The sequence below is a fragment of the Lonchura striata genome, chromosome 30 (assembly GCF_046129695.1).
Source record: "Lonchura striata isolate bLonStr1 chromosome 30, bLonStr1.mat, whole genome shotgun sequence".
Taxonomy (NCBI): domain Eukaryota; kingdom Metazoa; phylum Chordata; class Aves; order Passeriformes; family Estrildidae; genus Lonchura; species Lonchura striata.
The window spans coordinates 1,996,950-2,009,783 of NC_134632.1; the positions used below are offsets into that span (position 1 = coordinate 1,996,950).

The 12,834-nt window shown below is 52.8% G+C and overlaps 3 protein-coding genes across 3 annotated transcripts in view; all 3 read left to right on the plus strand.

The window, feature by feature from the left end:
- Window positions 1-2,048, plus strand: part of DENND2C (DENN domain containing 2C) — a 28,992-nt gene extending 26,944 nt beyond the window's left edge. Inside the window, 2 exon segments of the mRNA XM_021535293.2 lie at window positions 1,011-1,097; window positions 1,657-2,048. Of these exon segments, the coding sequence (XP_021390968.2) occupies window positions 1,011-1,097; window positions 1,657-1,688 (119 nt within the window). The 3' untranslated portion in view covers window positions 1,689-2,048.
- A 323-nt stretch (window positions 2,049-2,371) lies between these two features.
- BCAS2 (BCAS2 pre-mRNA processing factor) lies at window positions 2,372-6,044 on the plus strand. The gene is made up of 7 exons (XM_021535329.3): window positions 2,372-2,510; window positions 2,595-2,687; window positions 2,954-3,024; window positions 3,639-3,800; window positions 4,467-4,517; window positions 5,046-5,126; window positions 5,617-6,044. Exons 1-7 carry the CDS (start codon window positions 2,418-2,420, stop codon window positions 5,744-5,746), a joined length of 681 nt encoding a protein of 226 aa, XP_021391004.1. The 5' UTR covers window positions 2,372-2,417; the 3' UTR covers window positions 5,747-6,044.
- A 2,571-nt stretch (window positions 6,045-8,615) lies between these two features.
- The window catches only part of TRIM33 (tripartite motif containing 33), a 43,300-nt gene continuing 39,081 nt past the window's right edge, over window positions 8,616-12,834 (plus strand). The window contains exon 1 of the mRNA XM_031506945.2: window positions 8,616-9,042. Within this exon, the coding sequence (XP_031362805.1) occupies window positions 8,616-9,042 (427 nt within the window). The remainder of the gene's footprint in view (window positions 9,043-12,834) is intronic.

Consider the following 12,834-nt stretch of genomic DNA (forward strand, 5'->3'; position numbering starts at 1 on the left):
TAGACTGATGGAGAAGGCTGTGAGAGTAAAACTCTGGTTTATTCAGAATGCACCGCTCTTTATACAGACAATTCCATTGGTCCCGAAGTGAGAACAACCACACCATTGGTGCAGAGTGCTTGACGAACAGTGATAGAACTTAACTATAAACAATGTGAACAATAAGGAGATAAACCTCTTATTTACATTATTTTCCAGCAGATTCCCAGCCTTCTGCCTGGTTAGAAACTTTCTGTTTCTCTCTTTGAATCTGAGACCCACAAGACAGAGCTAAAGAATAAAGTAGGGATTTATTAAAAGGATCTCCTCAATGGATCCACCTTGGCAGCACAAGAGCCCAGCCAGGGCTGCACCCAAGATGAACCAAAATGGTCATAAAAAATGGACAACTGGTCACGAGGTCTCTCAATTTTATAAGTTCTGCTCAATTTGCATATTGGAGCTAATTGTCCAATTACAGCTCCAGCCCATGAAGTCCCATCCTTCTTGTTTTTCTCTCTTCATCCCACGTTGTTTGTGCTTTTGGGCCTGAGATTTGGATCATTTGTCCTTGGTCCCCAGATAGTGAATTGTTTTGTCTCCCTGCTCTGTGCAGAGAGCTCACCATCCCCTAATATGGACCCCAGACCCACACACTAAAGCAGCACAGAATCTGAAAAATATAAAAGCCAAAACCTGAGGCATCAGTGGCATTGCCCTCTTGTTTCTTGTTTTGGCATCACTTTCTTGTTTCAAGTCTGCTCCACAGACTCCTCTCGAAGTACAATGCCACCTGCCTCTGCTGCTGGAATTCTGTCACATGGAATAGCCCCATGCCCTTCTAAATTACTCAAAAGAATTCAGTTTATAAAGCAAAGAATTTCTGCATCTCTGTCCTTTCTCCTTGATCCTGCAGCTTACACACACTGTATGCAGGATTTCCTTTTGTGGCCTTGTTAATCATGATGCCACGTGCTAAATGGTGGAATAACTGATTTGGTGAGTGATTTTTAATTTTTTCTTCTCTTTAGGCCTTTTTGAGGTCCGTGCCTTGGAGTATTTGGAGAGTATTCCAGAGACAGAACGAACTGGAATGAACAAAATCCTTCGCAGCCTTGGTAAAGGAACACCCCTTGCTTTTGCTCATTGCTTATTTTTTAAATTAATTGTAGCTATTGAATAATTCACTTGTTACAAAAGAGAGAAAGGCTTCTCCTTCTGTATCTGGGTTCCCTTGTTTACATTTACTCCTTCAGGGGACACTGAACACTGTGTAAGATTTTTCTTTTCTTTTTAAAATATTGTATCTTTAGATGAAATTTGTGGAAGTTGCTGCTCTGCATGCTTGTTCCTTAACTTTGGTCCTGGCTGGGGACATGCCCAGGGGACAGAAGTTTTGTCTGCTGGCAGAGGTGGTCATGTGTGGCTTTCCACCTTAAGTTCCTCTGCCTGATGAGTCCTGGAGTGTCTCCATTTCACAGAATCCCACAATGATTTGGGTGGGACCAGTCCTGCCATGGCTGGAACACCTTGCACTGTCCCAGGGTGCTCCAAGCCCTGTCCAGCCTGGCCTTGGACACTTCCAGGGATCCACCAGCAGCCACGGCTGCTCTGGGCACCTGTGCCCGAGCCTCACCACCCTCGCCTAAAGCTCCTAATGCTGTTTTTTCTCTGCAGGCAGTAAAATGAAATTCCTCCAGAAAAAGTGACCGGGCGCTGCTGCGGGACAGCGGCGGGAGGGGGAACGCGGACCCCGCCGGGGCCGGACCGAGCTGTGCCCCGGGAGGGCCGGGCCGGGGGCTCCGGGTGTGCGGCGGGTACATGGATCGATAACGAGTTCCATGGACCGATAACCAGCTCATGGACCAATAACCAGTTCATGGACCGATAACCACTTCCATGGATTGATAGCTGCTCTCCTGGATTGATAACCAGTTCCATGGACCGATAACCAGTTCCTGGACCGATAGCAGCTCATGGATCAACAACCGGTTCCACGGATCAATAACCAGTTCCACGGACCGATAACCAGTTCCGTGGATCAATAACAGCTCATCGATCCAACCGTTCACGTGTCTCCGTTCCTTAAGGGGGCGTGGCCTGGCGGGGAGGGCGTGGCCAGGGCTGGAGTCGCTCCGGGAGCGGCGGGACCGGGCAGGGAGGGGCGGGGCCACGTCGGGATCGCTCCGGGAGGGGCGGGGCAAGGCCTGGAATCGCTCCGGGAGCGGCGGGGCCGGAGCTGGAGTCAAACCGGGAGCGGCGGGGCCGCGAAGGGGCGGGGCTTGGCCTCGGAGGGGCGGGGCTTGTTCTCGGGGGGCGGGGCTTGGCCTCGGGGGGCGGGGTTTGTTCTCGGGGGGCGGGGCTTGTGCCCGAGCAGCGCACCGCCCCGCCGGGCGTGACGTGTTTGCGCACGCGCAGTGCGCGCGGCCGCGGCCAAGATGTCGGGCCCGGGGCTGGTGGCCGGGGATGTCGTGGTGGATGCGCTGCCCTACTTCGATCAGGGCTATGAGGCGCCGGGCGTGCGGGAGGCGGTGCGTGCGGGGCCGCGGCGGCGGCGGGGAGGGGCCGGGGCGGCGGGCGGGCTGTCCGCCTGCCTGACGCCCCGTGTGCGATAGGCCGCGGCGCTGGTGGAGGAGGAGACGCGGCGGTACCGCCCGACCAAGAACTACCTGAGCTACCTGCCCGCGCACGACTACAGCGCCTTCGAGGTGAGCTGAGGCGGCCTGGCAGCTCCCAGAGCCCGGCCCGGTGCCCCCATACCCCGCCTGGCCCCACTCCGTGACCTGGCTGGGACAGACCCTGCCTGTCCCCGTCCTTGCCCCGTACCCCTCTCGTGTGCCCGTACCCCTCCTGTGTCTCTCCGCCCCTGCCCCGGCTGTCCCTCCGCCGTTATCCGTTTGTGTCCTGTCTCCATCGTGCCCGCTTGTCTCATGCACTGTTCCGCCCCTGTCCCTCACTGCTGCCTTCCCCGCAGACCGAGATCATGCGGAACGAGTTCGAGCGCCTGGCGGCCCGGCAGCCCCTGGAGCTGCTCAGTATGAAGAGGTGAGTGGGGCCGGCAGGGCAGTGCCTGTCCCGGGTGAGCCGTGCCCGGTGTCCCGGGTGAGCCGTGTTCAATACTTCGGATGAGCTGAGTCTAGTGTCCCAAGTGAGCCATGCCCGATGTTCTGGATGAGCTGTGCTTCATTTGAGCTGTGCCCGGTGTCTCGGGTGAACCGTGCTCAGTGCCCTGAGTGAGCCGTGCCCCAGTTGAGCTGTGCCCCAGTTGAGCCGTGTCCCATTTGATCCATGCCCGGTGCCCCAGGTGAGCTGTGCTCCATGTGAGCCATGCCCCATGTGAGCTGTGCCCTGGGTAATCCATGCCTGGTGCCCCAGGCGAGCCGTGTCCCAGGTGAGCCGTGCCCAGTGCCCCGGGTGAGCCATGCCTGGTGTCCCAGGTGAACTGTGCTCCATGTGAGCCGTGTCCTGGATAATCCGTGCCCGGTGCCCCAGGTGAGCCGTGTCCCAGGTGAGCTGTGCCCGGTGCCCCAGGTGAGCCGTGTCCCAGGTGAGCCGTGTCCCAGGTGAGCCATGCCCGGTGCCCCAGGTGAGCCATGGCCCAGGTAATCCATGCCCGGTGTCCCAGGTGAGCCGTGCCCGGTGCCCCGTTCCCTTTGCAGGTACGAGCTGCCCGCCCCCTCCTCTGGGCAGAAGAACGACATCACGGCGTGGCAGGAGTGTGTGAACAACTCCATGGCACAGCTGGAGCACCAGGCCGTGCGCATCGAGAACCTGGAGCTCATGTCCCAGCACGGCTGCAATGCCTGGAAGGTGTACAACGAGTAAGGCCTCAGCTGCTCTGCTGAGCACCAAGTTCTGTGTTGATTTCTGTTTGTTTATTGGGTGTAAATCCGGTGGGGATCTCTAAAATGTAGCCTGGAATAGATGAAATCCTGTGAGAGAGCTGTGAGTGAAAGAGGAGGCTGATCTCAAAGCTGTCTCTGTGGCCAAGAAACAGAATGTGTTTAATACATCCCACTCTTGAATGTTGTGGGTTATTGTTGATGCTGGTGGGTGTTAATTAAGGCTAGTGATAGCCTGTGAAGAAATAACTCACTAGTGGAAATGGAGATGAGTTACTACAGATCCTGGGCTTAGCCTGGAGCCATAATAAAGCTGCTGCAAAAGCTAAGAAGAGGTTGTAGAGTATGGCTGCAGGAAGTACTGGGGTTAATTCAGAGAGAGAATGTTAATGTCCACTTTTGAGAAGGGTTGGCTGAGCCTTAGATAGAAGAGTAGGTCAAAGGAATGCCAAACGTAGCTCAGGGAGAAGGCAGAGGGTTCCTGAGCTCAGGAGAAGGGAAGCAGGTAAAGGATCTGCTGGCTGGAACAAGGTGCTGCAGGGGCTTGTTGAATCCTGAACTCTGAGAAGTTAAATGTCAGATGAAATGGGGCTGAAATTTTAGCAGTTGTGTGTTTTTAATGCTTTGCTTGCATTCTGTCATCAGGCACCTGGTTCATATGATAGAACAAGCCCAGAAAGAGCTTCAGAAATTGAGGTGGGTCATTCTTATTTATATTTTTGTACTGAAATTGGAAGTGAACCTTTCTCTCCCCCCAAGCTGTACAAAGGAAGATGTGTATGCTGGCTGCTGCCATGGTCACAGGGAAAAAGACCCAGTAAAAACAATGATGAAGAAATGTGACCCTTCCCTCCCCAGTCCCATTCATCATGTCTGTTCTACTCAAAATTCTGTGTTTGATTTGTTTAAATCTCTGCTCTGGATTTGTGGAACCCTCCCTGAAATGTAGCAATGCTTTAATTTCACTACTGATAATTTAGTGTGCAATTGTCTCTGTAAGGACATCTTCCCTGATGTTGGGTTTGGCCTTTTACTTTTATTTATCTCAGGGCTCTTTGTGAGCCCTGTACTGAGATTTGTCCATCTGGATGTTGTCATTACAGTCCTGGCTACACAAATATTTTCTGGCAGTACTTCTAGGGATTGAGTGTACTTGGAAATTAGCAACAGGTACTGCAGATGCCAAAGAAATGAGGAAATAAAAATGCATCCTTTTCTCCCCAGGAAAAACATTCAAGACCTGAACTGGCAGAGGAAGAACATGCAGCTCACAGCTGGGGCTAAGCTGAGAGAGATGGAATCCACGTGAGTGTTGATATTTCTCGGTTAACCCTTCCACAGCTTTCTCCATTGCTTGAAATTTACTTGAAATTCTTCTTCCACTTGAAATTCAGTGATCCTTTGGTGCTGCTGTAGGATACTGTTGCTTTGCAGGAAGTGTTTTAAGGTATTTGTAGTTTGGTTCCATATTATATTTACTGAAATTGAGTGAATCAACAGGTAGGAAAAGAGTGTATTTATTAGCTGCTTCAAATTTCCTAAATTGTCTTAAACTGTTCTTTATCTCAATATTGGCAGTTGGTGGATGAGTCTAGTCATTACATTTTTTGTGTTTTCAGGTTTAACAGGGTTAAAAATTATTCATTGTCACTTCGGTTGTTCCAATGACCATTGATGTCAACTATAGCATTATTTGGTGTTTCTGCTAGATTTGAAGGAATGGTTGTCTTTGATTTTTAACCAGAGGACGTTTACATAACACCTAAAGGCTCTTTTTATTTCTTTTCCCTTCCAGGTGGGTCTCTCTTGTCAGTAAAAATTATGAGATTGAACGAACTATTGTGCAGCTGGAAAATGAAATTTCACAAATCAAGCAGCAGCATGGGGAAGCAAACAAGGAGAATATCCAGCAAGACTTTCAGTGACTTTATCCTGACTTATCTTAGTGCTGCATGTGTCAAAAACTGCAAACCTGACACTTTGGAGATGCTGTGTCTGTAGACACCTCTAGTTGCAGATGTGTGAGGTGGTAAAAGTATTTCCATCATTTCTTTTCCTTGTTTTAAATTCTAGAAAGAAGCAGGGTGGACTCAAAACATCATATTTAAGTGTGTCACAGGCACCACTCAATGTACTGTGAATTGTTTAACTTTTTATATACTTAAAGCAGGAGCTGGTGTTGTCATGTTTTCCCCTATGCCTTTAATAAATCCTGTTTTGCTATTTCTCTGGTTTCTGCTTCATGTCTAAAGCCTGGGAGCTGTGGAGGAGGTGGCTGGGCCAGGTGAACCCTGAGAATCTCCTGCAGGGGAAGTGGTGGGAAACTGGAATTTGGGCTGGGGAAGTCTCTGCAGCACTGGGCCGTGCAGTGCCCACTCTGGTGCCACTGTCACTGCAGTGGGCCCCAGCTGGGTAATAATTAGCACTGGCTGCATGATTCCCAGAAGGCTGATCAATCTCTTTATTATATTATATGATTATTAAGAAAGCCATTGCTTTTATAGACAGTTATGATACAGATTGACCTAATTGGTCCTCCAGTCCAAACACCGTCAGCATTGGCTAATTAAGAAACCACCCTTTGTTAAACAAATCTCCACAACACATTCCACATGTTCACAATACCAGTAAGATAAGAATTGTTTCTTATTCTCTGATCTCACAGACTTTCCCCAGGACGATGCCTGGGCAAGTTGTGTTTCTCTCTGTAGCCAGAGAGCTGCTGCCACATGCCACCACCTGCACTGTTCCTCATCCCAGGGCATAATTCCTGATCATCCTGCTCCCACTGGCTGTTCCCTGTCCCCATGCTCTGACTCCCATCCTGATGCACTGCTCCATGCCTCAGTTTCCTTTTCCCTATGCTGGTGTGCCATTCCCCATCCCACTGCTTGACTCATCTATCCCAGTGTGATATTCCCAATCCAGGTCTGCTGTTTCCTGTCCTGGTGCCCTGTTCCCCATCCTGGTCCATTATCCCCCATCCTGGTGCCCTATACCCATTTCCCACATCCCCATGCTTTGCTCCCTATCCCAATGGGTTATTCCCCCATCCCCACTGCATTATTCCCTTTCCCAATGGGTTATTCCCTATGCCAGTGCCCCATTCCCCCACCCCGCTGCAGTATTCCCTTTCCTAATGGGTTATTCCCTCATCCCCAGTGCAGTATTCCCTATCCCAATGGGTCATTCCTCCACCCCAGTGCATTATTCTATATCCCAATGGGTTATTCACTATCCTGGTGCATTATTCCCTATCCCAAAGGGTTATTCCCTATCCCAAAGGGTTATTCCCTATCCCGGTGCATTATTCCCTATCCCAAAGGGTTATTCCCTATCCCGGTGCATTATTCCCTATCCCAATGGGTTATTCCCTATCCCAGTGCCCCATTCCTCCACCCCAGTGCATTATTCTATATCCCAATGGGTTATTCACTATCCTGGTGCATTATTCCCTATCCCAATGGGTTATTCCCTATCCCAGTGCCCCATTCCTCCACCCCAGTGCCTTATTCCCTATCCCAAAGGGTTATTCACTATCCCGGTGCATTATTCCCTATTCCAATGGGTTATTCCCTATCCCGGTGCATTATTCCCTATCCCAATGGGTTATTCCCTATCCCGGTGTCCCATTCCCCCACCCCGGTGCGTTATTCCCTATGCCGATGGGTGATTCCCCTTCCCGGGTATTCCTCACTGGGTATTCCCCGCTTCACGCGTTATTCCCCGTCCCGGTGGGTTATTCCCCTCCCGCAGCGGTTATTTCCCAGCCTGTGTGTGTCATTTCCCGTCCGGAAGGGTTATTCCCCACCGCGCTGCGGTATTCCCCGTCCCGATGGGTATTCCCCAGCCCAGCGCGTTATTCCCCAGCCCGGTGCCCTGTTCCCTATTCCCGCTGCGTTATTCCCCAGTCCGGTGTTCTGTTCCCTATTCCCGGTGCCCTGTTTCCTATTCCCGGTGCGTTATTCTCCAGCCCCATGCTCTGTTCCCTATTCCTGGTTCCCTGTTCCCTATTCCCGGTGCGTAATTCTCCAGCCCAATGCCCGGTTCCCTATTCCCGGTTCCCTGTTCCCTATTCCCGGTTCCCTGTTCCCTATTTCCGGTGCCCGGTTCTCTATTCTTGGTGCGTTATACTCCAGCCCCGTGCCCTGCTCCCTATTCCCGGCGCCCGGTTCCCTATTCCCGGTTCCCTGTTCCCTATTCCCGGTGCGTTATTCCCCAGCCTGGTGCCCGGTTCCCTATTCCCGGTGCCCTGCTCCCTATTCCCGGTGCCCTGCTCCCTATTCCCGGTGCCCTGTTTCCTATTCCCGGCGCCCGGTTCCCTATTCCCGGTTCCCTGTTCCCTATTCCCGGTGCGTTATTCCCCAGCCTGGTGCCCGGTTCCCTATTCCCGGTGCGTTATTCCCCAGCCTGGTGCCCGGTTCCCTATTCCCGATGCCCGGTCCCTATTCCCGGTTCCCTGTTCCCTATTCCCGGTGCGTTATTCCCCAGCCTGGTGCCCGGTTCCCTATTCCCGGTGCCCGGTTCCCTATTCCCGGTGCTCCGTTCGCCATCCCCGTACCCGGGGGCGTTCCCGCGTGGGCGTGGCCACGCCCCTGCCTCCACCACCGCCCAATAGGATCGCACCCCAGGGCTCATAGCCCCGCCTCTCCGTGACGTCACGACCCGCCCTCCCGGCCGCGCCGTTGCCGCGGGAGCGCGCGCGCGTGCGCGGCGCCGTTCCCGCCCGGTCCCGCCCGGTGACGCGGTGACGCGGAGCGTGCGCGGAGCGGGGTCGGGTTCAAAGGAGGAAACATGGCGGAAAACAAAGGAGGCGGCGGCGGCGGGGACGCGGCCGCCGAGGCCGCGCCGGGCGGCGGCGGCGGCCTGGAGCCTCCCGCCGGCTCGCCGTCCGCCGCCGCGCCGCCCGAGGAGCGCGAGAGCCCCGGGGCGGCGGCGGCGGAGCGCGGCGGCGGCGAGGCCGAGGCCGAGGCGGCGGCGGGGCCCGGTGCGGCGGCGGGGCCCGGCCCCAGCCCGGTGCCGCCGCTGACGCCCGCGGCGCCGGGGCCGTTCTCGCTGCTGGACACGTGCGCGGTGTGCGCGCAGAGCCTGCAGAGCCGGCGGGAGGCCGAGCCCAAGCTGCTGCCCTGCCTGCACTCCTTCTGCCGCCGCTGCCTGCCCGAGCCCGAGCGCCAGCTCACCGTGCCCGTGCCCGGCGGCGCCAACGGCGACGTGCAGCAAGGTGAGCGCGGCGAGCGGGCTCCGCCGGGGCCGCCCGCCGCCCGCCCGCCGCAGCGCGGGGCTGGCCCGGCCCGTCGGGAGCGCGGCGTGCTGCGGGAGGCAGCGGCGGCGGGGCTCGGGACGGTCGGGCTCGGGACGGTCGGGATCGGGAGGGTCGGGATCGGGAACGCAGCGGCGGCGGGGCTCGGGACGGTCGGGATCGGTAGCGCCGATCGCGGCCGGGGGTTTCCGTCGCGGGCGGGAGGGAGGGAGGGACGCGGACCTGTTGGAGCGGGCAGAGTTGCTCGGAGGGTGGAGCAGCTCCGCTCTCGGGGAAGGCTGGGGGGATCGGGATCGTTCAGCCCGGAGAAAAGAGACCCTTCTCCCTCTCTCCAGGGAGACCCTAAAGCCCTTTTCGCTGCCTAAAGGGAGTCTGTAATAAAAATGGGGGCAGTGTTTTTGGCAGCACCTGTTGCGATAGGGCTGGGGATAATGGTTTTAAACTGGAGCAGGATCGGTTTAGATTAAGTGCAAGAAAGAAATGTTTACCGTGAGGGTGTTAAAACATCGGAACAAATTGCTCAGAGAGGCGGTGGAAACGTTCAGTGTCAGGCTGGACCAGGCTCTGAGCAACCTGCTCGAATCTAAGATGTCCCTGCTTGTGACGGGGGGGTTGCACTAATGACCTTTAAAGGCCCTTTCCAACAAGCAAATATTCTGTCATTCTCTCCTTCTGTGTGTTTTGTTTTGGCTCTCAGGTGACACAGCGGAGGCGAGTCGGGAAGGGGGTAGGCAGCTGCTGGGGTGAAACGTGTCTGGTTAAATTGAGATTCACTGTGGCAGGATTACCTGCCCAGGTGGGAACGCTGTGTGCACTGCACCTGCTTTGCTGTGCACTGAGATAAAACCTTGCCGTGCTGTTTGTCAGCTCTGCCTCTACGGAACTTGTACCAGGGAACAGGAGTACGCTGCTCCTTCTACCTGTTCTTAGCAGAACCACAGCTTGGGTTTGAGTTTTCTTTTCTAATATGTGTTCAGGGATGGAATTGAAAAGCTTCGGGAGCTTTAGATGGGGTGACTCATGGGCTGTGGTGTACAGAGCAAAGCAGGGCCCTGGTAAGTGGTTTTGCAGGTCCTAAATGGGCTCTATGGTCAGGGAGACCTTGTTTGGTGACATCTTTGCACTCAAGCCCTTCCTGTGTTCCCCAGTGAAGAAATTAACCTGGCACGGTAGAGATATTTTTCATCCAGACTGTTCAGAATTCCATATAGGATGTGATCTTAGTAAGTTCACTGGTCTTAAAAAAATGATGTATTTAAATATGGTTTGCCAATGCACTCAGTAAAGCACTCAGATGGTCTTGCGATCTGTGTTTTTAAATTCCAGATTCTACATTTTGTGTTAAATCATAGAGTGACAGAGTGATTTGGTTTGGAGGGGGCTTTAAAGCTCATCCAGTCCCACCCTGCCCTGGGAAGAGACAACTTCCATTGTCCCAGGTTGTTCCAAGCCCCATCCAGCCTGGCCTTGGACACTTTCAGGGATCCAGGGGCAGCCACAGCTGCTCTGGGCACCTGTGCCAGGGCCTGTCCACCCTCACAGGGCAGTGATATGCCAGTGAAACACACAGAACTTGGGAAGCAGTGTTTCTTTTAATTAGCAGGATTATCTTGAGTCCTGCTGTGTCTGTGGGAGGTGTCCTCCCCACAGGTGCGGGAACCACTGTGTACAAACTGGAATATCACTTCTTGTTGTACACATGTTAAGAATGTTTGTTGGTGTGCTTTGGTGTAGAAATAGATCATGTATGGACTGTTGGAATAAAATGTTTTGGGTGATGTGAGCAAGGTGCAGGGGTCTGGAGCATCTTTGATGTCAGGAAAGACTGTGGGGCTGAGGCTGTTTAGGCTGGAGAAGGGAAGACTGAGAGGGGATCCCATCAATCCATAGGAATATTTCCAGGCTGGGGCAGAAGAAGGTGTCAGGCTCTTTCCAGTGGTGCCCAGGGCAGAACAAGGAGCAATGGCCATAAATTCTAACACAAGGAGTTCCACCTGAATGAGAAAGAAGTTCTTTCATGGAGGGTGGCAGAGCCCTGGAGCAGCTGCCCAGGGAATGGGTGGAGTCTCCCTCTCTGGACACATTCCAAACTCACCTGGACACATTCCTGTGTGTCACCTGCTCCAGGTGGCCCTGCCTCGGCAGAGGGCTGGACTGGGATCTGATCTGCAGAGGTGCCTTCCAACAGAGGTGCTGTTGTGGGAGTGTCCTGTAGGGCTGTGGATCCAGCTGTGGTGGCATCTCATCCTGCACCAGCACAGGAACTGGCAGCTATATCCTCATGGCTCTTCTTGTTCCCTGGGTATTTATGGTATTTAATCCTTGTTTCCTTAGGGAAATAGCAAATGCTTTTGGGCAAGAATTTGGCTGGAGTCAAATATTTCCAATTTCTAGAGGGAATCTCCCAGGGGACTTTTAAAGAAAAATTTGTTTCTTTTATATTTGGTGCTTTCCAGTTGGGATGAAAAGTACACCCTGAAATACAGTAGGACTGGCTCATCCTCAGCTGAGGATGGGCCATGGACCAGCAGAGGCATTTTTGTGGGCAGCTCTGTGCACCTTGAGAGTGGAATCAGTGGAGTGGCATGGGAGATGGTTACCAGCAGCTCAGATAGAAAATGGACATTCTGAGCCTCCTGAGAAGCAGCACAGTGCTTCGTCACGCAGGTTCCTTCCCCGTTCTGGCAGTCACAAAGTGTACTTCCACTTCTGCTGATTCTCAAGTTTCCTTCATGACGAGCAGGTGCTCTTTCATGAAGGAAGAATGAAGGAGAAGTGGTGCCTGTAGCTGTACCTGAGGCAGGTTGCACGTTGCTGCAGGCTCTCACTGCTGCATCGTGTCCCTGCCATCTTTCTGCATCTCTTCACATAAACCAGAAAAGTACAAATGATATTTTTCCTGGTTGCTTTCTTAATTAGTTTGGGAGTTTGCTCAGTGAGAGCTGTCAGGACTTAAAACAGTAGAATATGTGTATTTATTGGGTAAAAGCTGTGGAAATGGAATGGGAGGTTGGTGCCCACAGGGCAGTTCTCTGAGTGGCAGCACCTCCCCTGGTGCAGCTCCCTCTGCCCTCCTGGAGAGAGTGATGCTGGGCCTGGGTCAGCATCTCTGCTCCCTTCAGAGCCACTGCTCAAGAAGGCAGAAGAATCATCTCAGTTCCTAAAAGTTAAAGAACCCCTGACTAAAGCTTAAAACAATTATCTGAAGTTGTGGTTTGCTGTATTAAAAACAAGTTCTTGGTGGGACATACCTATTTTGCTGGTGAAGAAGGTTTATTTTGCTGTTGACTACATTTATGTAGGGGAAAAAGAGAAGAGTCTTGTTTCATATATTTAAAGCATATGCATTTGTTTAACATGAAAAGTGGTATCTCATATTCAGTTTAATTTCTTAATTGGTTAGGGGAATGTGCATTTTATTTGGTGGATAGATGATTTTGTATGGTGTTTCAGCAGTCCAGCTGGACTTGTTCTTTCAGGTTGAAGAGGTTACAAAAAATGCCTGCATTTGTATCACTGTATTCTGAAAAAAAAGCTGATTTCTAAGTTATTTCAGGCTGTAACAGATACTGTAAAACAACTTTTTCTGCACCCACTGCTGCTCCTGCTCCTGGAGGAGAGGTTGTTTTGTGGTTTCACTGCCTGGATGAGATATTTACAATCTCTCTAAAGAAGATTATCTGAGTAGAGAGAGCTTAGGGCTCTCCCAGCTCCTTGGGAATGTCACAGTTATGATTAGGCTGAAAAACCAAA

Excerpts from the sequence above, each read along its gene's own strand:
- BCAS2 (XM_021535329.3), top strand. The coding sequence starts at position 2,418 with ATGTCGGGCCCGGGGCTGGTGGCCGGGGATGTCGTGGTGGATGCGCTG. Across the intron at positions 2,511-2,594 it reads CGCCGGGCGTGCGGGAGGCG|GCCGCGGCGCTGGTGGAGGA; the intron begins GTGCGTGCGGGG and ends CGTGTGCGATAG. Across the intron at positions 2,688-2,953 it reads ACGACTACAGCGCCTTCGAG|ACCGAGATCATGCGGAACGA; the intron begins GTGAGCTGAGGC and ends CCTTCCCCGCAG.